Genomic DNA, 26726 nt, shown 5'->3' with positions numbered 1-26726 from the left:
CTAAAATATATCACTGTTTTGATTACATGATTCCATATGTGCTATTTCAAAGTTTTGATGTCTTCACTATTATTCTACAATTGTGAAAATAGTAAAACATTAAGAGCAACCCTTGAATGAGTAGGTGTGTCCATACTTTTGACTGGTACTGTACATTACTATTACATAATTTCCACATTGGTGAGGATATTGGAAATGTAATCTAATTCAATTTAATCGAAGGGTGATAACTTTTTTTAAAACTAGGACAGAATCATTTTTTTCTGACTTTATCCGACATAATATGGGTACAGCAGATGCCCTTATTGTATAGGACACTTTTAAATGTGCCATTAGAGGCCAAGCAATTCAATATTCATCTTAAAACAAAAGCAATTTAGGTCAAAAGAGTTCATATTAACAAATGAAATAGAAAGACTAACAGTACAGATAAATAGCAACAAAAAAACTGTACAATAGAGATACAGAATAAGTTAGAGAAAAACAAAAATAATTGGAGAAACTTATTCAAGAAAGATCAACTGTAATATATAATAAAAAATAAAGCGAACTGGATGGAATATGGGGAAAGATTAACCAAATGTTTGTTTTATTTTCAACATAAAAATGCTACCAAAAATAATTGACTTGTTACAAATGACAAATGCAAATGTTATCACCCATCTAGACACAATACCCCATAATGACACATTGTAAATTGTAAATTTCTGCAAATGTATTGAAAATGAAATTAAGACATTTCTAATATACATAATTATTCACACCCCTGAGTCAAGACTTTGTAGAAGCGTCTTTGGCATTGATTGCAGCTGTGAGTCTTTCTGGGTAGATCTCTAAGAGCATTGCCAACCTGTATTGTACAATATCTGCACATGATTCTTTTTTTAATTCTTCAAGTTCTGTCAAGTTGGTTGTTGACCATTTCTAGGCAGCCATTTTTAAGTCTTGCTTAGATTTTTAAGCCAATTTAATTCAAAATTGTAACTAGGCCTGTCAGGGACATTCAGTGTTGTTTTGGTGAGCAACTCCAGGCTAAATTTGGCCTTGTGTTTTAGGTTATTGTCCTCCTGAAAGGTGCATTTGTCTCCCAGTGTGTGTTGGAAAGCAGACTGAACCAAGTTTTCCTCTAGGATTTTGCCTTTGCTTAGCTGTATTCTATGTATTTTTATCCTCCAAAAATCCCTAGTCCTTTTCAATGACATGCATCCAATAACGTTATGTAGCCACCACCTTGCTTGAAAATATGAAGGGTGGTACTCAGTGATGTGTTGTGTTGGATTTGCCCCAAACATAACGCTTTCTATATAGGACTTTAAGTTAATTTCTTTGCCAATATTTTGGGCAGTTTTACTTGAGTGCTTTATTGAAAACAGGATGCACGTTTTGGAATATTTTATGCTGTACAATATTCCTTCTTTTCACTCTGTTATTTAGGTTAGTATTGTGGAGTAACTACAAAGATGTTGATCTCAGTTTTCTTCTACCACAGCCATTAAACTCTGTAACAGTTTTAAAGTCACAATTGGCCTCATTGTGAAATCTCTGAGCAGTTGCCTTCCTGTCCGGCAACTGAGTTAATTAAGAAGTTAAATTGCTGTTTGAAATTCACTGCTCAACTGAGGGACTTTACAGATTATTGTATGCTTGGGGTACATAGATTAGGTCGTCATTCAAAAATCATGTTAAACACGATTATTGCACACAGCGTGAATCCGTACAACTTATTTTTTCTCCTGAACTTATTTAGACTTGCCATAACAAAGGGGTTGAATACTTATTGACTCAAGATGTTTGAGCTTTTCATTTTGAATATGTTTTCAAAAATGTCTAAAAAACGTATTTCCGGAGAAGAGAAGAGATATTCGGAGTGGACTTCTAGTCCGACTCAGGAGGCGTGCACACCATCCACCGCTTCCGAGTATTTTACTTGCTAATGTTCAGTTTATTTTCTTCAGGAGAAAAGACTGAGTGGCCCCTGGCCTCCCTGCGCTAAGCTGAGCCATCGTTTTGAGAGACTTCCCCTTTGAAGTTTCTCTGGCATCCTGTAAAATTAAACTGATCAGGCCTGTTCTAAGATGTGACCCAGTTGTAAAAGAGTACTTGACTACCTGATAAAAAAAGGTTTATTAATATCACCTCAGCAAGGATTACTGTAGTCTGTATATGATTCAATTCCATTTTTCCGTTTCTGGCAGTTTGTCTGGTTTCACGGAATTATGTCTCTCTCCGGATATACTGTCCCCGTCCATACAGTCAGTTGATTTGGTTTGATTTGATTCATTTTAGAGATGTTCAGGACCAGTTTATTACTGGCCACCCATTCCAAAACAGACTGCAACTCTTTGTGGGTTTCAGTGAATTCATTAGCTGTGGTTGCTGATGTGTATATGGTTGAATCATCAGCAGACATGGACACACAAGCATTGTTTAAAGCCAGTGGCAAGTCATTGGTAAAAATAGAAAAGAGTAGTGGGGCTTGAGAGCTACCCTGTGGAACTCCACACTTTACATATTTGACATTAAATAAGCTTCCATTAAAGAAAACCCTCTGAGTTTTATTAGATAGATAGCTTTGAATCCACAATATGGCAGAGGTTGAAAAGCCATAACACATACGTTTTCTCAACAAAAGGTCATTAATGTCAAAGGCTACACTGAAACCTAACAGTACAGCCCCCACAATCCTATTATTATAAAAAAATGTTCAACCAATCATCAGACCCTTCTCTATAATTCCACTGAACGTCTGTTGTTAATTTGTTTACAGAGAAACAGCATTTTATTTGATCAAACACCATTTTTTACCAGTTTGCTAAGAGCTGGCAGCAAGCTGGTAGGTCAGCTGTTAGAACCAGTAAAAGTTGCTTGGGAGACCCGGCCTTGGTCGGCAGGATCACTGGACAGATAGTACTGTAGCGTGCCAGCAACTGATTCCAAACACCTCGCTGGATCCTAACTCAAATGGTAGCTAGCTAATAAGAAACTACTCAAAAAACGTTAAAAACTTTCCAAAACAACAAACCGAGCTCTCCTTCGTTCCGTGTTCAACAGGAAGTGACGTGTACAGTGATGTGTATTGAGAGTAAGAATACACCAGGTGCCATTTCTAAATTTGGTTGTGCATCAGCAGTTTTTATCTTGTTATGTCAGTCACTCAATTAGCCATGTCAGCTAACAATTGTTTGATTGGTATTTAATCTAACCAGCTATCTAAACTTGTAGTAATCATGGTTGAAAACTGACCGGGCCCTGCCCTCCAGTGGGCCCCCATTGATTTTGTTAGTCATTCTCACTCAGGTCTCTTATTTGTATTTATTTATTCTACCTTTAGATATCTTATTAATATGGCATAAGTCATTATCAAATGTGTAGAAGTACAGGATAAGTGCTTTAAATCAACAAACTGTAATGGCTGTTTGAAGAAGAGGACCAAGATGCAGCATGGTACATGTTCATGATTTGTAATAAAACTGAACACTAGAACAAACAATGCGGAACAAACTAAACAGTTCTGTCTGGTGCAGACACACAAAACAGACAATAACTACCCACAAAACACAGGTGGGAAAAGGCTACCTAAGTATGGTTCTCAATCAGAGACAACGACAGACAGCTGTCTCTGATTGAGAACCACACCCGGCCAAACACACAGAAATAGAAAACATAGAACACAAAACATAGAATGCCCACCTCAACTCACGCCCTGACCAAACCAAAATAGAGACATAAAAATGATCTCTAAGGTCAGGGCGTGACACGAACATTTCTCTCCACCCCATGGCAAAATAGGTTGAATTGCAGAATGAACTGCAAACATTCAACTTTTTTTTTGCCCTATGGCAAAATGAGTAATAATTGCATGATTTTTTCAAATAAAATTGCAGTTCTTTCCATACTATGGCAAAATTAGTAGAATTGCATGCTTTAAAATGTTTTTTGCAGTTCTTTCCATCCTATGGTGAAATGTGAATAAGGGCAGAAAACATGCTTTAACGCTGCAACATTTAGTCTTTTCCCAGTTTCCACCGTCAAGAGGGGGGCACTAAAATGTTTTACTGCAAGGTGGGGGGGCCCCCCAACCAAATCTCACTTAGGGACCCCATACTGTCTCTCTCTCACCCTGTTCACACTCACGCTGTACAACACATTTAACACAATGGTTGTGATAAAACTGATGTTTTTGTGATAAAACAAAGTCTTCACAACAAACAAAAAATGATCACTGTGTGGTTTCTTCACAACACTTATGTATTCATGTTTGTGCAGAAAAACCCTCAGTTGCATCACAACCGTAGTTCCAAATGTGTTGTACATCAGGGGTACAACTCAAGTGTGTAGGAGGCCATACAGCCAGACTACTATAGACTGAGTGGCCCCTGGCCTCCCTGTGCTAAGCTGAGCCATCGTTGTGAGAGACTTCCTCTTTGAAGTTTCTTTGGTATCCTGTAAAAATAAACTGATCAGGCCTGTTCTAAGATGTGACCCAGTTGTAAAAGAGTACTTGACTACCTGATAAAAAATTTAAAAAAAAAAGTTTATTAATATCACCTCAGCAAAGATTACTGTAGTCTGTATATGATTCAAGTCCATTTTTCCGTTTCTGGCTTTGTTTACTAAGCTTGGAAAATAACCAGCAGTTTGTAACGCTGTATGGCAGGGCATTGTCTTGTGAGTTAGACGTTACAGTAGGAGGAGGTTCCTGATATCTTAAGCCCAGATATATCCACTGTGTAGTTGTGCAATCACTGCCTGGTGACTCTTATTCCTGTTTTTCCTGCCTGACCATGGGGATTTTAGGGCTGGTTTGCTACACACACCATTTCTCTCTCTCTCTCTCTCTCTCTCTCTCTCTCTCTCTCTCTCTCTCTCTCTCTCTCTCTCTCTCTCTCTCTCGCTCTCTCTCTCTCTCTCTCTCTCTCTCTCTCTCTCTCTCTCTCTCTCTCTCTCTCTCTCTCTCTCTCTCTCTCTCTCTCTCTCTCTCGCTTTCTCGCTCTCTCTCTCTCATTCCAATAAACACCCAGCGCACATCCATAAGACAATGAAGATACAGGCCATAGACTGCTAGAGAAATGGCGCGAGAACCAAAAAGTGTTCTATGGTAACCCAGGTTACTGTACCACTCAGCCCCGTCTAAGAACCTATGTTAGGAATAGAAATTTAGATAAAGAGACTGTGATATTTGTGTGTGTGTGTGTGTGTGTGTGTGTGTGTGTGTGTGTGTGTGTGTGTGTGTGTGTGTGTGTGTGTGTGTGCGTGCGTGCGTGCGTGCGTGCGTGCGTGCGTGCGCGCGTGTTCCTCTGCGTGCAGACGCTCGCAGTGCAGAGATTGACTAATGTGATGTCAGTTCAGTTCAGTTCAGCACAGTGTCAGAACCATGTCAGTAAGGTTAGGGAGTGGAATGGGAGGGGCCTCCAGACAGGAGCTGTAAGGACTGGGGAGTGTGGTTAGGGGAAACCAGCTCAACTGATGTCGGCATTAGTCTAGCCCTACAATCTATTACACTGGAAACAGTTCTCCTGGCGCTGTCATTGTTTAACAAAGAACCCATCACACAGAGGTACACTGGAATATGTACATTTAAGCTGGATAATGTACTAATCATGGGGTCCAAGTCACCATATCCTCCAGGGGTCGCTACACTAATCTATGGCTCACGCTGTGCTTTAACCTCTCGGTTGTCTTGGGGTTACATTTAGGCAAAACAATCGAATGTGTATTTCCTGTGACAGTAGAGAGCAATGTCATGTTCTGTAAGGAATGATTATGAGAATGACTTCTGAAACCAAACCAACCTGGTGTCAGTGCAAAGACCTATGGGTAATGTGGGCTGGTTTGTGGTCAGGCAGCTCAAAGAGCAGGTTGAGATGTACATGTGAGGAGGATGTTGGACTATGGGGAAACTTCCACCTTCCTTCGTCTCTCTCGCCCTCTCTCTCTCTTTCTTTCTCTCTCTCTAGCAAGTCTTCTCACTACGGGAACTTTGGTGCAAATGGCATGCAGAGAGAGAGAGAGAGAGAGAGAGAGAGAGAGAGAGAGAAAGAGAGAGGGAGAGCGAAAGAGGAGATAGACACAGACAGACAGACAGACAGACGGACAGACGGACAGACGGACAGACGGACAGACGGACAGACGGACAGACGGACAGACGGACAGACAGGCAGGCAGGCAGACAGACAGACAGACAGACGTGTGCACCTGATAGGAGAGAAAGTGAGAGAAGTAGAGGTTTTGTGGATCAGCGTACACCTGCGTGGTTGCTTGGTTTGTGAGTTAGTATTGGGAAGAGAGAGAGAGAGAGAGAGAGAGGATCAACAACCCCACTGCCCCTTGACATAACTGGGTTCACAGCTGACTTAAACTGAAGTGAAAACAGGAAATATATGTAAATAAAGATAGACTTTCCACAATAGATAGACTGTGTTTAGTCAGATGCGTTTTCAGCACTCCATTGTACCTTGCTACCTATCTCTATTTGAGGCTGCTAGAGGGAGACACTCCCCTGGGTAAAAAAAGAGAGAAAAGAAACATGTTGTCTCTGCAACTCTTGGCACGGTTATCTCCCCTTTTAAATGTCAGCTCTTTTGTTAGCTTTGTGGTTGCTGGGCCTTGGTCAAGACAGGAGTAAACGACTTAGATACAGAACAACACTCAGAGAGAGATTAAAAACTCTGTGCCATAGGAAGCCTTAAACTATCTATAAGTATACCAATTCAATGCATGCACACAGACCAGATCTGCTGCAACATACAGGGCAGAGATGCATGGATAGGGATTGGCTTCAAAGTGAACTATCTGGGGAAATATCTATAGAAAGCCACTCACTGCCTCTCTCTGGTGTAGTGTAATATCCTGTTGTGCAGTCGGGCTGCGCTACTAGTATGAGTTCTGTAATCCTTTTAAAACATGCTTGTATTGGTGGGTTACAAACTCAAAGATAATCTGGTTTATACGGCCTCTAGTTTTGATAATGTGTCCAATGAACATATTCAAACTGTCATTATTCATAACATTCGAAGCCCGTGGTTTGCCTTATCATTCAAGTTATCATTCAAGTTTCCTTCAGTCACATAACGTAACAGATAGTACTGATCAGTCAATGTGACCAATGTGATATTATTTAACCCTACGCTGTAAGAGTCTACTCAAGTCCCAGCCCCCGCCTTGACATCAAGGGCAGAGTGGTATGATGCTGTACTCTCAGTGTTGCTCAGATTAAACCAGTCATTCAGTCTTGTTTCCACACTCATGGTTAACTGCGAGGGCGGACATCAACACAAACTGTAAAGTCCTGCCAAGGTGTGTGTTGACGCGGGCAGGCACACACACACAACCGTCTAGTTAGTGAGTAAACTACTGCTACGATAAAAACGGAACTCATTCTCACTCTTGTGCTGCCCTCCAGTGGTACTACACTTAGATAAAATGCTTCACATAAAAGAGACAAGATATGGATAAAGACGTGATAAATTAACATCTGGTTAATTCATTCAATTACCATAAAGCAGTATGATGATCAGACCCCTTAAGCACTTTTCAAACATCCTGGGATGATCATGGGATCTTTTGCCATGTTAACTATAGTTGAAGTTTCTACCTATGCCCAGTAGTTGGCAGTATATTTGAAAAAGTAACAAACCAGAGACAATAATTTATTTTATCCAGTGGATGGCAGCAGTGTACAGTGTACAAACGTTTCCTCCAATATCCCTAATCATCATTAGACCACAACTCAGAGAGACAGAGGGCGAGAGGGAGAGAGTGAGAGAGAGAGAGAGAGAGAGAGAGAGAGAGAGAGAGAGAGAGAGAGAGAGAGAGAGAGAGAGAGAGAGAGAGAGAGAGAGAGAGAGAAACAAAACACCCCATTAATAACTTGAGAAAGTCCTCTCAGCCTCATCCAGGAGTTTCACTTCTGACCCTGACACATCTGACCCTGTCTGAGCTTGTGACCGGCCAACAATTTCCAATGTAAGCTATATACCTTCACAGCCCTCAGAGAGATCAATGCAGGCACTGCCACTTATTCAGAATGAATCAACAACCCCAACTGGCCCTCGATATACAGACTGAATCAACAACCCCAACTGGCCCTCGATATACAGACTGAATCAACAACCCCAACTGGCCCTCGATATACAGACTGAATCAACAATCCCACTGCCATTTATTCAGAGTGAATCAACAATCCCACTTCCCCTTATTCAGACTGGATCAACAACCACACTGCCCCGGGTTCAGAATGAATTAACAACCCTACTGGCCCTCGATATACAGACTCGATCAACAACCCCAACTGGCCCTCGATATACAGACTGAATCAACAACCCTTACTGGCCCTCGATATACAGACTGAATCAACAACCCTTACTGGCCCTCGATATACAGACTGAATCAACAACCTTTACTGGCCCTCGATATACAGACTGAATCAACAACCCTTACTGGCCCTCGATTTACAGACTGAATCAACAACCCCACTGCCCCTTATTCAGACTGAATCAACAACCCCACTGCCCCTTATACAGACTGAATCAACAACCCTTACTGGCCCTCGATTTACAGACTGAATCAACAACCCCACTGCCCCTTATTCAGACTGAATCAACAACCCCACTGCCCCTTATTCAGACTGAATCAACAACCCCACTGCCCCTTATTCAGACTGAATCATCAACCCCACTGCCCCCTATTCAGACTGAATCAACAACCCCACTGCCCCTTATACAGACTGAATCAACAACCCTTACTGGGCCTCGATATTCAGACTGAATCAACAACCCCACTGCCCCTTATTCAGACTGAATCATCAACCCCACTGCCCCCTATTCAGACTGAATCAACAACCCCACTGCCCCTTATACAGACTGAATCAACAACCCTTACTGGCCCTCGATATTCAGACTGAATCAACAACCCCACTGCCCCTTATACAGACTGAATCAACAACCCTTACTGGCCCTCGATATTCAGACTGAATCAACAACCCCACTGCCCCTTATTCAGACTGAATCATCAACCCCACTGCCCCCTATTCAGACTGAATCAACAACCCCACTGCCCCTTATACAGACTGAATCAACAACCCTTACTGGCCCTCGATTTACAGACTGAATCAACAACCCCACTGCCCCTTTTTCAGAATGAATCAACAACCCCACTGCCCAATATACAGACTGAATCAACAACCCCACTGCCCCTTGTTCAAACTGAATGAACAATCCCACTGCCCCTTGTTCAAACTGAATGAACAACCCCACTGCCCCTTGTTCAAACTGAATCAACAACCCCACTGCCCCTTATACAGACTGAATCAACAACCCCACTGCCCCTTGTTCAAACTAAATGAACAACCCCACTGCCCCCTATTCAAAATTAATCAACAACCCCACTGCCCCTTATACAGACTGAATCAACAACCCTTACTGGCCCTCGATTTACAGACTGAATCAACAACCCCACTGCCCCTTATACAGACTGAATCAACAATCCCACTGGCCCTTATTCAGAATGAATCAACAACCCCACTGCCCCTTTTTCTGAATGAATCAAAACCACTATGCCCATTGATCAGAATGAATCAACATCCCCACTGGCCCTCGATATACAGATTTAATCAACAATCCCACTGCCACTTATTCAGACTGAATCAACAACCCCACTGCCCCTTGTTCAGACTGAATCAACATTCACACTGGCCCCCGATATACAGACTGGATCAACATCCCTACTGGCCCTCAATATACAGACTGAATCAACAATCCCACTGGCCCCCGATATACAGACTGAATCAACAACCCCACTGCCCCTTGTTCAGACTGAATCAACAATCCCACTGGCCCCTGATATACAGACTGGATCAACATCCCTACTGGCCCTCAATATACAGACTGAATCAACAATCCCACTGGCCCCCGATATACAGACTGAATCAACAACCCCACTGCCCCTTATTCAGAATGAATCAACAACCCTTAATGGCCCTCGATATTCAGACTTAATCCAAAATCCCACTGCGCCTTATTTAAACTTAATCAACAACCCCACCGCCCCTTATTCAGAATGAATCAACAACCCTTAATGGCCCTCGATATTCAGACTTAATCCAAAATCCCACTGCGCCTTATTTAAACTTAATCAACAACCCCACCGCCCCTTGTTCAGAATGAATGAACAATCCCACTGGCCCTTATTCAGAATGAATCAACAACCCCACTGCCCCTTTTTCTGAATGAATCAAAACCACTATGACCATTGATCAGAATGAATCAACAACCCCTACTGGCCCTCAATATACAGATTTAATCAACAATCCCACTAGCCCCCTATATACAGACTGAATCAACAATCCCACTGTGACTTATTCAGACTGGATCAACAACCCCGCTGCCCCTCGATTTACAGACTGAATCAACAATCCCACTGCCCCTTATTCAGACTGGATCAATAATCCCTCTGCACCTTATTCAGACTGGATCAACAACCCCACTGCCCCTCGATTTACAGACTGAATCAACAATCCCACTGCCCCTTATTCAGACTGGATCAACAATCCCTCTGCCCCTTATTCAGACTGGATCAACAATCCCACTGCCCCTTATTCAGACTGGATCAACAACCCCACTGCCCCTCGATTTACAGACTGAATCAACAATCCCACTGCCCCTTATTCAGACTGGATCAACAATCCCTCTGCCCCTTATTCAGACTGGATCAACAATCCCACTGCCCCTTATTCAGACTGGATCAATAATCCCTCTGCCCCTTATTCAGACTGGATCAACAACCCCACTGCCCCTCAATTTACAGACTGAATCAACAATCCCACTGCCCCTTATTCAGACTGGATCAACAATCCCACTGCCCCTTATTCAGACTGGATCAATAATCCCTCTGCCCCTTATTCAGACTGGATCAACAACCCCACTGCCCCTCGATTTACAGACTGAATCAACAATCCCACTGCCCCTTATTCAGACTGGATCAACAATCCCACTGCCCCTTATTCAGACTGGATCAATAATCCCTCTGCCCCTTATTCAGACTGGATCAACAACCCCACTGCCCCTCGATTTACAGACTGAATCATCAACCCCACAGCCCCTTTTTCAGACTGAATCAACAACCCCACTGGCCCTTATTCAGACTGAATCAACAACCCCACTGCCCCTTATTCAGAATGAATCAACAACCCCACTGGCCCTTATTCAGACTAAATCATCAACCCCACTGCCCCTTATTCAGACTGAATCAACAACCCCACTGCCCCTTATTCAGACTGAATCATCAACCCCACTGCCCCTTATTCAGACTGAATCAACAACCCCACTGCCCCTTATTCAGACTGAATCATCAACCCCACTGCCCCTTATTCAGACTGAATCAACAACCCCACTGCCCCTTATTCAGAATGAATCAACATCCCCACTGCCCCTTATTCAGACTGAATCAACAACCCCACTGCCCCTTATTCAGACTGAATCAACAACCCCACTGCCCCTTATTCAGACTGAATCAACAACCCCACTGCCCCTTATTCAGACTGAATCAACAACCCCACTGCCCCTTATTCAGACTGAATCATCAACCCCACTGCCCCTTATTCAGACTGAATCAACAACCCCACTGCCCCTTATTCAGACTGAATCATCAACCCCACTGCCCCTTATTCAGACTGAATCAACAACCCCACTGCCCCTTATTCAGACTGAATCATCAACCCCACTGCCCCTTATTCAGACTGAATCAACAACCCCACTGCCCCTTATTCAGAATGAATCAACATCCCCACTGCCCCTGTTTCAGAATGAATTAACAACCCCACTGGCCCTCAATATACAGACTGAATCAACAATCCCACTGGCCCTTATTCAGAATGAATCAACAACCCTTACTGGCTCTCGATATACAGACTGAATCATCAACCCCACTGCCTCTTGTTCAGAATGAATCAACAATCCCACTGGCCCCCGATATACAGACTGAATCATCAACCCCACTGCCCATTATTCAGACTGGATCAACAACCCCACTGGCCCTTAATGAGGAATGAATCAACAACCCCTACTGGCCCCCGATATACAGAGAATGATCCTGCCTCACTGACTGGACATTGAGCATCTTAAAACAGAATGGTCCTGCAACCCCACAGCCCACTGTCCCTTATACAGAATTATCTTGACTCACTGCCTGGCTACTGAGCATCATGCATCCATCAGCAGACAACGCCAGGGTGAGATGTGATGGGATGGGAGTGAACATTTCCCCTAATGGGAAACAATTACACAGTCAGTAGGTTCTTCAGTGACTTCTGATTAGAGTTGTTGGCTGAGGAATTGGCCATGTAATCATGTGTGTGTAATGTGGTAATGCAGCTTATTGCTCTGTGACTCGCGAGCGGAGCCCATAGAGTTGAGGCAGATAGAGATAGAGACATATTCAGAGGGAACTCTAAACCTCTATGAGACATCACTGGTTTTAACCCATCCTAATCTGAAGATTTAACCCCTCCAACCCTACAGGTTTTGCCCCAAAAAATCTTATCAAAGTGTATTTTTCATATGCAGAAGATACAGAGGGGTGTACCAAATAAAATAAAATGATATCAAATAAAATGTTTGTCATATGCTTCGTAAACAACATGTGTAGACTAACAGTGAAATGCTTACTTAGGTGTCATTTTCCAACAATACAGAGTTAAAGATAAAAATAATATTCCAAAAATGTAAATAGTAACACGAGGAATAAATACACAATGAATAACGAATAACAGTAACGTGTAAAAAAAATAACATGGTTATTTACATGGAGCACCAGTACCGAGTTAGATGTGTAGAGGTCCAAAGTAATTGAGATACTGATGTACATATAGCAGAGGAGGCTGGTGGGAGGAGTTCTAGGAGGGCAGGTTCATTGTAATGACTGGAATGGAATGAATGGAACAATAACAAACACATCAAATATATGGAAACCACATTTTTGACTCTGTTCCATTCATTCCATAACAATGAGCCCGTCTTCCTGTAGCTCCTCCCACCAGCCTCCTCTGACATAACGCTAGGGGTAAAGTGACTTGGCAACAGGATAGATAAGACAGTAGCAGCAGCATATGTGGTGAATGTGGAAGTGTGTGTGTGATAGTGTGTGTGTGTGGCATCAGTATGTATGTGTGTGTGTGTGTGTGTGTGTGTGTGTGTGTGTGTGTGTGTGTGTGTGTGTGTGTGTGTGTGTGTGTGTGTGTGTGTGTGTGTGTGTGTGTGTGTGTGTGTGTGTGTGTGTGTGTGTGTGTGCATCAGTATGTATGTGTGTGTGTTATGTGTGTGTGTGTGTTGTGTGTGTGTGTGTGTGTTGTGTTTGGTGTGTGTGTGTGTGTGCGTTGGGGTGTCAGTGTAAGTATATGTGAGTGTGTGGGTTGAGTCCAGTGTGTGTGCATAGTCAGTGCAAGAGAGTTAGTGCAAAAAAGGGTCCATGTCTGGGTATCAATTTGATTAGCTATTTAGCAGTCTTGTTTAGCACCCTTGTTTAGCAGTCTTATAGCTGGCCCTCTTCACAACTCTGTGGGTGTGTCTGCACCATGTTAATTCCTTAGTGATGTGGACGCAGAGGAACTTGAAGCTCTCGGCCCTCTCCACTACAGCCCCACTGACGTGGATAGGGGCGTGCTCGCCCTCCTTTTCCTGTAGTCCAAGATCATTTTGTTAGGTGTTGGGGGGCTGTGTTGATGGTCAGTGCGGTGGATGTGTTGCTGCCTACCCTCACCACCTGGGGGCGGCCTGTCAGGAAGTCCAGGATCCAGTTGCAGAGGGAGGTGTTCAGTCCCAGGGTCCTTAGCTTGGTTATGAGCTTGGAGGAGACTATGGTGTTGAATGCTGAGCTATAATCGATGAACAGCATTCATACATAGGTATTAGGTGAGGGCAGTGTGGAGCGCAATAAAGACTGTGATGTCTGTGGATCTGTTGGGGTGGCATGCGGATTGAGTGGGTCCAGGGTGTCTGGGATGATGATGTTGATGTGAGCCATGAATACAAAGCATTTCATGTAATTTGCGGTACAATGAAATGCACCTTACAGTCACACGAGTAGACATTTAATATAATTATTTAGCATTTTAGATAAATGCTGAGGCTTATACTGGTTTGCTTTATCCACCACACACTCTAATGAAGCCAGTGTACACTACTCTACAGTAAAGTTTGTCATTGGAAGCATTTGCCTTTCTGGGAACAGAATATCTGTTTGTGAAGAGGACATGTAAGACCTTGAATGTATTCTCAATCTATTCAAAGACAAGGTGAGCTCTTACAAAAAGACATGTATGCACTGCAGCTTCTCCACAGCCACAATCAGGGTCTGCGTCCCATAAAGGAAACCCTATTCCCTATGACCTACTTTTGACCAGGGAATAGGGTGCTATTTGGGATATTGTCAGTGTCTCAGAATTGGACATGAATCACTCTTTCAATAAAATATTAATGTATTTTATTTTCTCAGACATTATATTGGAAGGGAATAGATGCTTAGAAAGAGAGAAACAGACCTGTCTGTCATGTTCTCTGTTGTCTTTAGATTTCCAGATTGTTCAAATAATGTTTTTGACATACATAATTATGTTGTGGAATGGTGTGGAATGATGCGTTGCCCACAGTATCCTGCACTTCTTAATGTACACTGTAAAACATTTAGTGTAAAATTGACAGTAACTTACTGACTGCAATTGGCCAATAAGTTACTGTAACATATTTTACAGTCCAGCTACTGTAATCCATTTTACGGTACCAGAAATGTCCCTGTAATATAATTTACAGTATGTTACTGGAATTGCCCATGCAGCGACATATTACCCAGTGTTCTTAGTAAGTTTTCATTTTTACATTTACATGTTGGTCATTTAGCAGGCGCTCTTGTTATTAGCAACTTACACTCAGTGCAGTCACAGTCACAGTCACAGTCACAGTCACTGTCACAGTCACAGTCACAGCAAGTAAAATGTTTCCGTAACGGTTACTGAAAATGTTGTAGTTAAGTACCACACCAGATGCTGACTGTTACTTTTGACCCCCCCTTTGTTCAGGGACACATTATTCAATTTCTGTTAGTCACATGTCTGTGGAACTTGTTCAGTTTATGTCTCAGTTGTTGAATCTTGTTATGTTCATACAAATATTTACACATGTTAAGTTTGCTGAAAATAAACACAGTTGACAGTGAGAGAATGTTTATTTTTTTGTTTATTATTGTTAGACCACCACGAACACATATGACTTAAATTGGTGCAGCATTCTCAAACACGGGTACAACAAATTTAGCCTCTTACAAGTATCGCCTTAAAATATGTTAATGAGAAAGAGACTCGTTCCCTGCCCACAACATTTTCCCACAATGCACCATAATTAATACTATGAAACACATTTAAGGTATTTTACTGTGCATTCTACAGTGTTTTACTGTTGAAATTAAAGAAAGGTCTTACAGTGTGCTGTAAAACAAATGTACGGTATTTTACTGTGCAATTTACAGTAATCTACTGTATTCAGTTTATACAGTATCATACTATTGATTAATACAGTAAATTACTGATAAAATGATGAAAACAGTGTATACTTTCAGCATTTCAATAAACATGTTATACAAACGATTATTTCCTAGAGTACCATGCAGTCAAGGCACACTTTCCAATGGCAAATACATACATGGTTAGTAATGTGATTATTGGTATTCAATCTGCAGTTAGCTTGTACTATACATTAAATAACCATACAGTCTGCCTGCTGTCCTCCCTTTCTGATTCAGCATGTGGTTAATATATTGTGACACATTGATACATTGAATACAGTCTGCCTGCTGTCTTCCCTTTCTGATTCAACACGTGGTTAATATATTGTGACAGCCAGACAGGCTGTTGAATGAATGGCCACAAATGCATCTCACATGTCACCCTATTCCCTAGATAGTGCACTTCTTCTGGTCAAAAATAGTGCACTATATAGGGAATAGGGTTACATTTGGGTTGCAAGCCTTTGTGAATACCCTTTGCGGCAGGGGGAGAGATTGCATTGGTTGCAGGGTAGCAGTGAAACAAATAAGCACTGGGATGTGTGAGGAGGAGTATGATAAAGTTGCTTCATAAGTTGCAGAACATTGTGTGTGTGGAATCATTATGAGGCATTAGCCCTCTGGAGGCTGCTATGGTTTTATTGGCTCGCCTCATGCAGCAAAGTCTCATCCATTAAACAAATCAAGGACTTATGTATTAGATTAGCTACACCACTGGCACCAGGGGAGCTAAAGCAGGCAGGCAGGTAGACAAACACACACACACACACACACACACACACACACACACACACACACACACACACACACACACACACACACACACACACACACACACACACACACACACACACACACACACACACACACACACACACACACACACAACCTTATCGTTTTATGATTCTGTTTCATAATAATCTGTGGAATAAATTATGTAATTGACAGCATTAAGAAGATACTGTCAGAGGAGCGATCTTTAAAATATCTATAATGAAATTGAAGAAAAAAATAGAGTGGGCCGAATTGCATTTGAGGTATTATTAAAATGATAAACGGCAGTCACTGGAGTTGCTTAAGAGCGAGAATAAGCCGCAGCCCCTATTCAAATTGAAAACTAATTTTAATATTTCTTAATCACTTGTCAGTGATATTAAATGCTCATCACACTGAGTCGTATTTTAATAACAATGTGTCTAAATGATAAGATGTTCCGATGTGTCAAATTAAAAGACACTGAGACAGTAAACATGTTGGTACCTGCTTGAGTCATTGTGTGTATCCCACCCTATTCTCTATGTAGTTCACTACATGTCACCAGGACCCATAGGGCTCTGGTCAAATGTAGCACACTCTAAAGGGAATAGGGTGCCATTTGGGAGGCATGCATTGCGTCATCCCACCTGCTAGCTTTATGCTAAATGCATCATGACACTGTGACCTCTGAGGTGATAGTCTACCTCCACCCTGTGGTGAAAGGTCAGAACTACAGTTGCAGTGCTGAAGATGTCAGGCAGTTCAATGCGTCATTATTCATTTTGCACTCAAGCAGAAAACAGTCCTTATAGACTTTCTGCAAAGTGAGCATTGCAAACTTCCAATGTTCAAAGTCTTTGGGGAAGGACTCAAGGATCATTTGAAGAGAACATGAAAGAAGGACATAAAGTGAAACAGGGCCATTTGCTTAACATTTAAATGTCCTGAACAGTCATTCTGAAAACGACTTTCTCTCCCATGGCTAACTACCAGGAAGTTTAAAAAGAAAAGCTGGGTGGGCGGAGCTTCATGACCTCGCCTTTATTGAAAGCTCTTTGAAAGGCAAACTGTATGTCAATCAATTTGGAATCAGTGAGCATTGTAATACACAAAGCAATTCAAAGCAATTCAAACAACATTTGAATTATATCAATTATACATGTATATAAAAATACATATATAAAAATACATATATTTATATATATATATATATACACATTTGAAGTTGGAAGTACACATACACTTAGGTTGGAGTCATTAAAACTCGTTTTTCAACCACTCCACACATTTCTTGTTAACAAACTATATTTCTGGCAAATCAGTTAAGACATCTACTTTGTGCTTGACACAAGTAATTTTTCCAACAATTGTTTACAGGCAGATTATTTCATTTCTAATTCACTGTATCACAATTCCAGTGGGTCAGAAGTTTACATGCATTAAGTTGACTGTGCCTTTAAACAGCTTGGAAAATTCCAGAAAATTATGTCATGGCTTTAGAAGCTTCTGATAGGGTAATTGACATTATTTAAATCAATTGGAGGTGTACCTGTAGATGTATTTCAAGGCCTACCTTCAAACTCAGTGCATCTTTGCTTGACAGCATGGGAAAATCAAAAATAATCAGCCAAGACCTCAAAAACAACATTTGTAGACCTCCACAATTCTGGTTCCTCCTTGGGAGCAATTTCCAAAGCCTGAAGGTACCACGTTCAAACAATAGTACGCAAGCATAAACACCATGGGACCATGCAGCCGTTATACTGCTCAGGAAAGAGACGCGTTCCTCTAGTCTGTCCCATAGAGATGAACGTACTTTGGTGTGAAAAGTGCAAATCAATCCCAGAACAACAGCACGCCCAATTTTTCAGTTTTTGATTTGTTAAAAAAGTTTGAAATATCCAATAAATGTCGTTCCACTTCATGATTGTGTCCCACTTGTTGTTGATTCTTCACAAAAAAAATACAGTTTTATATCTTTATGTTTGAAGCCTGAAATGTGGCAAAAGGTCGCAAAGTTCAAGGGGGCCGAATAGTTTCGCAGGGCACTGTATATCCACAGTAAAATGAGTCCTAAATCGACATAACCTGAAAGGCCACTCAGCAAGGAAGAAGCCACTGTTCCACAACCACCATAAAGAAGCCAGACTACGGTTTGCAACTGCACATGGGGACAAAGATCATACTTTTTAGAGAAATGTTCTCTGGTCTGATGAAACAAAAATAAAACTGTTTGTTCATAATGACCATTCTTATGCTTGGAGGAAAAACGGGGAGGCATCCAAGCCGAAGCACACCATCCCAACCGTGAAGCCAATTGCACACTCCCTCAAAACTAGACATCTGTGGCATTGTGTTGTGTGACAAAACTGCACATTTTAGTGGCCTTTTAATGTCCCCAGCATAAGGTGCACCTGTATAATGATTGTGCTGTTTAATCAGCTTTTTGATATGCCACACCTGTCAGGTGGATGGGTTATCTTGGCTAAGGAGATATGCTCGCGGACACAGATGTAATGGATGTGTGCACAATATGTTTGAGATTTTTTGTTGTTGTTATGCATATTGAACATTTCTGGAATCTTTCATTTCAGCTTATGAAACATGGGACACTACACATGTTGTGCTAATTGTTTTGTTCAGTCACGAAGCAACAGTCCCTTTCCATAGTTAAAAAATTACCCAATATTATGTCTGCCAGTCATCATTGTAGGCCAGGTTTCCTTACAAATCAACACATTAATATGTGTACCTTATCATATACCTCTACAGTCCTCTTTAACATTGTAACATGAATATTCATAATACAGTGTAATTCAGGGAAAAACAACACGCAGAAGGTTTGGTGTGTGTGTGTGTGTGTGTGTGTGTGTGTGTGTGTGTGTGTGTGTGTGTGTGTGTGTGTGTGTGTGTGTGTGTGTGTGTGTGTGTGTGTGTGTTATTGTGTACATCCTATGTGCGCCCAACATAGAACAATTTGCATTTCTGACCAGACTGCTTTGGCATATTGCAGCTCAGAGGGCGTTCACACCTCACTTGAGGTGTGACAGAGAGAGAGGAGTGTTATTGAGAGGTAGGTCGTTCTGATGTTCTGATGTGGACAGACACTATTTACGTTCTATCCAATGACTCAAACTTCAGTTGTCATTTGTTTTGTTTTTTATTCAAAAGTCAAAGCTGAATCACAACGAATTCAGACCTATTCTAAACAACACATTATCTAAGACAATACATACCATTGCCTATGCTACTCATAATGTTATTAATTATTATCACTTAGATATCTGTCTCTAGAAATGTATTTTAAGTGGTAAGAAAAAATGCCTGTATATAGTTTATTGTGCTTACATGTTTGTCTCCCAAAACAGGTATTATACATAATTTTGACAAGCAATATGTTTTTCTAGACTGTGAGACAGGTGCGAGGGGCACGACAGGAACCGACGCCACAAATTCAATAATTTTGGCAACTTCAAAGAGCCAATGGGAGACTCCCTGGAGTTCTAGGAGGCGGGCTTCAATAAATCAGCACTACAGTCGACCAATCCTGTTGACTGTGGGAGGACACAAACATGCAAGGGGGTGTGTCTCTTAGACTGCGAGACGTCGCTTCGTGCACTATACAACTCCGAGAGAGTATTGGCATGATGAGCATTGCTTTACTATTTTGACAAGCCATATTACAGCGCTACTTTGGAACCTGGTTGGAAGCTAATCAATCTGTTTGAACTTTTATTCAAGAGACATAAATAAACCAGACCGGGAGAAGAAGTAGTTGGACTAATTAGCCTACTAACCCAAATCAATAACCTAACTGTAAACTGACACAACAAGCTACGTCTACATTTTCATCTTTTTCAATCCGAAAGGGTTTTTGCTACTGGACATGTGAATCAAAGGAGTTATTGAGAACCCCTGAAAATGAAGCTACTAGCATCGGTTCTTTGTTGCTTCGGCTTTCTGCTCACTTCTGCGATGTTTCGGACAAGCTCTTCACAAGCAGGTGAGTGAGTGACTGACATTTCGGTGTCTGCCTGGCTGATGCGCAGCGCAAGGTGTTTGGCTACCCTTATCACTCGTGCGTGTTGCGCACGGAACAAAGTGTTATTTCGTGTGCCGCAACAGTCCCCACACATTTGTCCGTTTTGTTTCAAATGTATCGGGGTTGTACTTTAAATTGTCTATACCCTCTATGTTGATTTTCGTTCATATCTGCTATAAAATCACCCTGGCTCCATTGAAAATGTGTGTTCGCACTGAATGTTCGTCACACGTGTCCTTTGGCTTGGACAAACAGTGGACATCACATCACTGAGACCAAACCAAGACCAAGTCCACCCTATCCTCCTGGCTCCTGCTACTGCTTCATTATTCTCATATCGCGTCGTCTTTCGTTCTGTGAGAGTAAGGGGTGGTGGTGGGCATTTATAGTGTGCATCTGTCCGTCTTGGTGTGTTTGCTTGTTTTCAGAGAAAAACAAGGTGTTTTGTTGGCTTTGGTGTAGTCCCAGGTACTTTTGTCATTTTGAAAGGGCACATTTATTATTATTATTTCTTTATACTAATTGGTAATAACAATTGCTGGCTATTCTTATTCTACTGGTACGTCTTCTTATTGTTGTTATTATTATAATTATTATTATTTTCAGTTGTTGTAGGCTTAGTAGTAATATATAAATAGTAGTAGTATATAAATAGTAGTATAGGTTATGGAATAAAAAATATAATATATCCTATTAGCGAGTATTGTAAAGAACTGAACTTAATTTTTTACATTGCTCACATTTATTGGCGGTCCCTGCTTGGAACAGAGCAACTCTCCACAAGGTGGTAGTGTAGTATGAACCGGAGAGAAACGCTCTGGAAATCGTTATCCTCAGCTCCGAGCCATGCAAAGGGACAGAGCGCGCGCTGACTGATTGACTGACACACACACACACACACACACACACTACAGAGAGATGGAGAGAGTGCTTTTGTGAGCAGGGACTAGGACACAAACCAATACTTAATTGGTCATCTATTTATTTTTCTTCTAAAAACTGTTGTTATAGTAAAACAGATTTGGCAGGTGTTCTCAACTCTCGCTTCTAAACATTTTATAGACCTGTGGACAGCAAGGAATTAACCATAGCACCACACACTCCTGTGCATGCGGTTTGTTCAAAACCGGGACGACAGGACGTTGATTGAATAGCCTTTAGATAAAAAAGAGGTTGAAAGATAAGAGGACAGGGGAGGGAATAAATAGCCTAATCTGTCCTTGCTGCATTTGTGATTAGACCTGTTTAGCCGATTACCTACACATTTTGTCTGAGTAATTATAAAAACATTATTAGAACAATAAAATATTGTTGTCAAAATGTGACGTAATTTTAAGTAGTATTTCTCGATTCCAGACTTCCAGGCAATTACTTATGCTCTTTCTACTGTCTATATATCAGACTGAAGTTGTGTGCCATATTGATGCTTCATCTGCTGCAATTTGCCGCTTGCGTGTGTGAGTGTATGTATTGGTCTATGTGTAGCCTTGTGTTTGCGTGTATTATGATCCCCAACATCCACTGGACAGGATGTCAAGCACGAGGTGTTGTGAGGCGAGAGAGGCATACCTCAGCACTTCAACCTTGCCACGTGTACCGCTGGGTGTTTCACAGCTGTCCCTCTGATATAACGCACCGGGTGCAAACCCCTCTTTGGAGTTATGTTGCTTACTAACAGAAGCTCTATATGACATTTACAGACGGGCTCGGTCCAATGATGTATATAAACCCTGGATTGCGCATTCGATGTATTGGCCATTAAGAGGCTTTGATGCCATCATTCAACCATATTGGCACTCCCCAGTAGTAGAAGTCCTCCATAGAAATTAATGGAATTCTACAGTATTTCAATTATGTTTCAAGGACAAAATTATACTGAACGAAAATATACACGCAATATGTAAAGTGTTGGTCCCATGTTTCATGAGCTGAAATAAAAAAAAATAAAAAAATGTTCCACAGCACGAAAAGCTTATTTCTCCCAAATATTGTGTACAAATTTGTTTACATCCCAATTCATGAGCATTTCTCATCGGCCAAGATAATCCAGCTACCTGACAAGTGTGGAATATCAAGAAGGTGATTAAACAGCATACTCATTACACAGGTGCACCGTGTGCTGGGGACAACACAATGCCATAGATGTCTCAAGATTTGAGGGAGTGTGCTAATTGCAGGAATGTCCACCAGAGCTATTGTCAGAGAATTTAATGTTAATTTCTCTACCATAAGCCGCCGTCAACGTCGTTTTAGAGAATTTGGCACTACATCCAACAGGCCTCACAACCGCAGACCACGTTTTAGAAGGCCAGCATTGCCCCCCCATTTGTGGTGAAAAACTAATTCTGATTGGCTGCAAATGCCTGCAGCTCTGCCCAGTCATGTGAAATCCATAGATTAGGGCCTAGTGGATTTATTTAATTTAAATTGACTGATAACTGTAACTTAGTATGTTCTTTTCCAGTGGCTACATGTATTTAAGTGTTTGTATTGTTGGAGTGGGGACAGTAAAAAAAAATGTATATATGTTTTGTGAGTAGCTCACATAATATAATTTCAAAGTATGCAATAAGCTGTCTGTAATATAATAAATGTGTCATGAATGCATTTCTATAGTTTCCTAAATATTGTTTTTTACAATGGGGAGTGCCAAAATGGGAGCAAGGTGACATCAACACAGTGCCCCCTATTAGTCATCAAGTGTATAAATATATCATTGGTTCGGCGCCTCTTAGGGCAGTGGCGGTCATGAAATTTGGTGATTGTGAAGCAAATAACTGCTGGTCTCACGGTAATTGAACATTAATTAACATAAACACATTTTGCATGTCCTGGCTTCTTCTCATAGCCTACAAGCCACTGATGCAGACCTTTGAAACATCTACATTTGCAAAAGTCGAAAAAATCCAGCACAATAAATCCATTATTTATTTTAGACAGGTCTAAAGAATCATAATATGAAGAAAACATAATATGAAGAAAAATATGAAGAAGAGAATAGCATACTCTGATGTTAGGCCCTGATCTGGTTATGCAAAATGGCTGTGGGCTACACTAGTTCATTTAGCAGACAAGATTTGCTTCGAATTCTGTGGCATTATTTTATATTATTTTATAGTATGAAGAATACAATTGAACGTAGCTGAATGAAATAGAAAGGATATTTTATCTGAAGTATTTGAGGGAGTGCACACATGCGGCTATTCTGTGTTTAGTGTTAACAAAGAAACGGGAACTTCTATATGCTTTATTTAGAGTTATTTATGCAACTTTACTTGTGATACAAACATTGGGCTATATGTTTAGCATGCATGATGAGACTCTAATTTATTGAACTTTTGACACTTGATCAGCAATCAAATAGTGGAGAACCATTGATATAATATTTTTTTCCAGTAAATTGTTTGAATGTTTGACTTGTGGACGTTGTATGCCTCAGTAACATGACATGGGAATATAAAGTACCATCTCAGATGCTTGTGTTTGCCGTCTTTGCTACCTTCAGACAACATTGTGCTCTGAAGGAAGTGCAATTGCCATGAAAGAAGGGAAATAGGAAATAATAAATGAATGATCTGGTCTTATTAATATTTATTGAATTACAAAAAATACCCCAATTTAATTTCGGCCTTCATCGAGGGAAATAGAATGTAGTCCCTGCTAGGATGTTTTGATCCTTTTTCATCATGAATCATATTTAATGTTTGCCTAGGGCTATATCCCCCTGGTATTTTCAGTTGCACTATGTTTGAAATGTTAGTTTATCAATCTAATTAATGTACATGAAGGATAATACATGATTAAGGTAATTCCATGTTTTCAGATTTTAATGTCAGATGCGTGAATGAATGAATTACATTTTATTTACGTGTCAGTTGGCAACCCATCCCTTATCGCCAGTCGGCAACCCATCCCCTATCGCCAGTTGGCAACCCATCCCTTATCGCCAGTCGGCAACCCATCCCCTATCGCCAGTTGGCAACCCATCCCTTATCGCCAGTTGGCAACCCATCCCTTATCGCCAGTTGGCAACCCATCCCTTATCGCCAGTTAGCAACCCATCCCCTATCGCCAGTTAGCAACCCATCCCTTATCGCCAGTTAGCAACCCATCCCCTATCGCCAGTTAGCAACCCATCCCCTATCGCCAGTTAACAACCCATCCCTTATCGCCAGTTGGCAACCCATCCCTTATCGCCAGTTGGCAACCCATCCCTTATCGCCAGTTAGCAACCCATCCCCTATCGCCAGTTAGCAACCCATCCCTTATCGCCAGTTAACAACCCATCCCTTATCGCCAGTTAACAACCCATCCCTTATCGCCAGTTAACAACCCATCCCCTATCGCCAGTTAGCAACCCATCCCCTATCGCCAGTTAACAACCCATCCCCTATCGCCAGTTAACAACCCATCCCCTATCGCCAGTTAACAACCCATCCCCTATCGCCAGTTAACAACCCATCCCTTATCGCCAGTTAACAACCCATCCCTTATCGCCAGTTAACAACCCATCCCCTATCGCCAGTTAACAACCCATCCCCTATCGCCAGTTAACAACCCATCCCCTATCGCCAGTTAACAACCCATCCCTTATCGCCAGTTAACAACCCATCCCTTATCGCCAGTTAACAACCCATCCCCTATCGCCAGTTAACAACCCATCCCTTATCGCCAGTTAACAACCCATCCCCTATCGCCAGTTAACAACCCATCCCCTATCGCCAGTTAACAACCCATCCCTTATCGCCAGTTAGCAACCCATCCCTTATCGCCAGTTAACAACCCATCCCCTATCGCCAGTTAACAACCCATCCCTTATCGCCAGTTAACAACCCATCCCCTATCGCCAGTTAACAACCCATCCCCTATCGCCAGTTAACAACCCATCCCCTATCGCCAGTTAACAACCCATCCCCTATCGCCAGTTAACAACCCATCCCTTATCGCCAGTTAGCAACCCATCCCCTATCGCCAGTTAACAACCCATCCCCTATCGCCAGTTAGCAACCCATCCCCTATCGCCAGGTAACAACCCATCCCCTATCGCCAGTTAACAACCCATCCCTTATCGCCAGTTAGCAACCCATCCCCTATCGCCAGTTAACAACCCATCCCTTATCGCCAGTTAACAACCCATCCCCTATCGCCAGTTAACAACCCATCCCTTATCGCCAGTTAACAACCCATCCCTTATCGCCAGTTAACAACCCATCCCCTATCGCCAGTTAACAACCCATCCCTTATCGCCAGTTAACAACCCATCCCCTATCGCCAGTTAACAACCCATCCCCTATCGCCAGTTAACAACCCATCCCTTATCGCCAGTTAACAACCCATCCCCTATCGCCAGTTAACAACCCATCCCCTATCGCCAGTTAACAACCCATCCCTTATCGCCAGTTAACAACCCATCCCTTATCGCCAGTTAACAACCCATCCCTTATCGCCAGTTAACAACCCATCCCTTATCGCCAGTTAGCAACCCATCCCTTATCGCCAGTTAGCAACCCATCCCTTATCGCCAGTTAGCAACCCATCCCTTATCGCCAGTTAACAACCCATCCCTTATCGCCAGTTAACAACCCATCCCTTATCGCCAGTTAACAACCCATCCCTTATCGCCAGTTAACAACCCATCCCTTATCGCCAGTTAACAACCCATCCCTTATCGCCAGTTAACAACCCATCCCTTATCGCCAGTTAACAACCCATCCCTTATCGCCAGTTAACAACCCATCCCCTATCGCCAGTTAACAACCCATCCCCTATCGCCAGTTAGCAACCCATCCCTTATGGGATTATTTAACACATAAACAAACATTACAATAATTCACTGTGATAATTCAGTGATAATTCTTATTCCGGTGTTCTCTTGCATTAAAGATGGCCTTGGTTCATGTACTGTCAATATTCTGAATTATTACCCTGACTATCTCCACGTACAGAGCAGTGGCTACAGTAGCTGAAATGACATGGAGAAGTTGTTTGGTTGACATTTGATTGTTTCCATTATTATGCCCATCTTAAGTTCATAGTACATCTAAATGTTTCCATGGACTGACTGACTCAGACAGGGAGGCTGGACTATGGAGAAAGGGAATGTGTTGTAGCTTGTGGCTTTCACAATTTCTAAACTACGTCACTTGTGTTCCCCTCTATCTAGCAAAAAATAATGATGTCATTTTCTGTCCACACGGCAATACGCCACCATCACACACATACCCTCTTATTCATATCTCTCCCATCTTTGTCTATGAAAGAAGATGTGACCTCTGTGTCTCTGGCACTCAGCTGGAAGAACAGCAAGCCTTGATTCCCAGGCGATCTCCTCCGTAGCCAAATGGAGGCAGACTAGCGGGCTGCTTGTGAGGCGCTCTGC

At 41.9% G+C, this 26726-nt stretch overlaps 1 protein-coding gene across 3 annotated transcripts in view; it reads left to right on the top strand.

Annotated features, from left to right (window-relative positions):
- Window positions 1–19952: 19952 nt before the first annotated feature.
- Window positions 19953–26726, top strand: part of LOC118386327 (receptor tyrosine-protein kinase erbB-4-like) — a 668294-nt gene continuing 661520 nt past the window's right edge. For all 3 annotated transcript variants that reach the window (XM_052522700.1, XM_052522699.1, XM_052522698.1), the window contains exon 1: window positions 19953–20308. In XM_052522700.1, the coding sequence (XP_052378660.1) occupies window positions 20227–20308 (82 nt within the window). In that variant the 5' untranslated portion in view covers window positions 19953–20226. The remainder of the gene's footprint in view (window positions 20309–26726) is intronic.

Source organism: Oncorhynchus keta, chromosome 7, assembly GCF_023373465.1.
Source record: "Oncorhynchus keta strain PuntledgeMale-10-30-2019 chromosome 7, Oket_V2, whole genome shotgun sequence".
NCBI lineage: Eukaryota > Metazoa > Chordata > Actinopteri > Salmoniformes > Salmonidae > Oncorhynchus > Oncorhynchus keta.
This window is presented reverse-complemented; position numbering and strand designations above follow the sequence as displayed.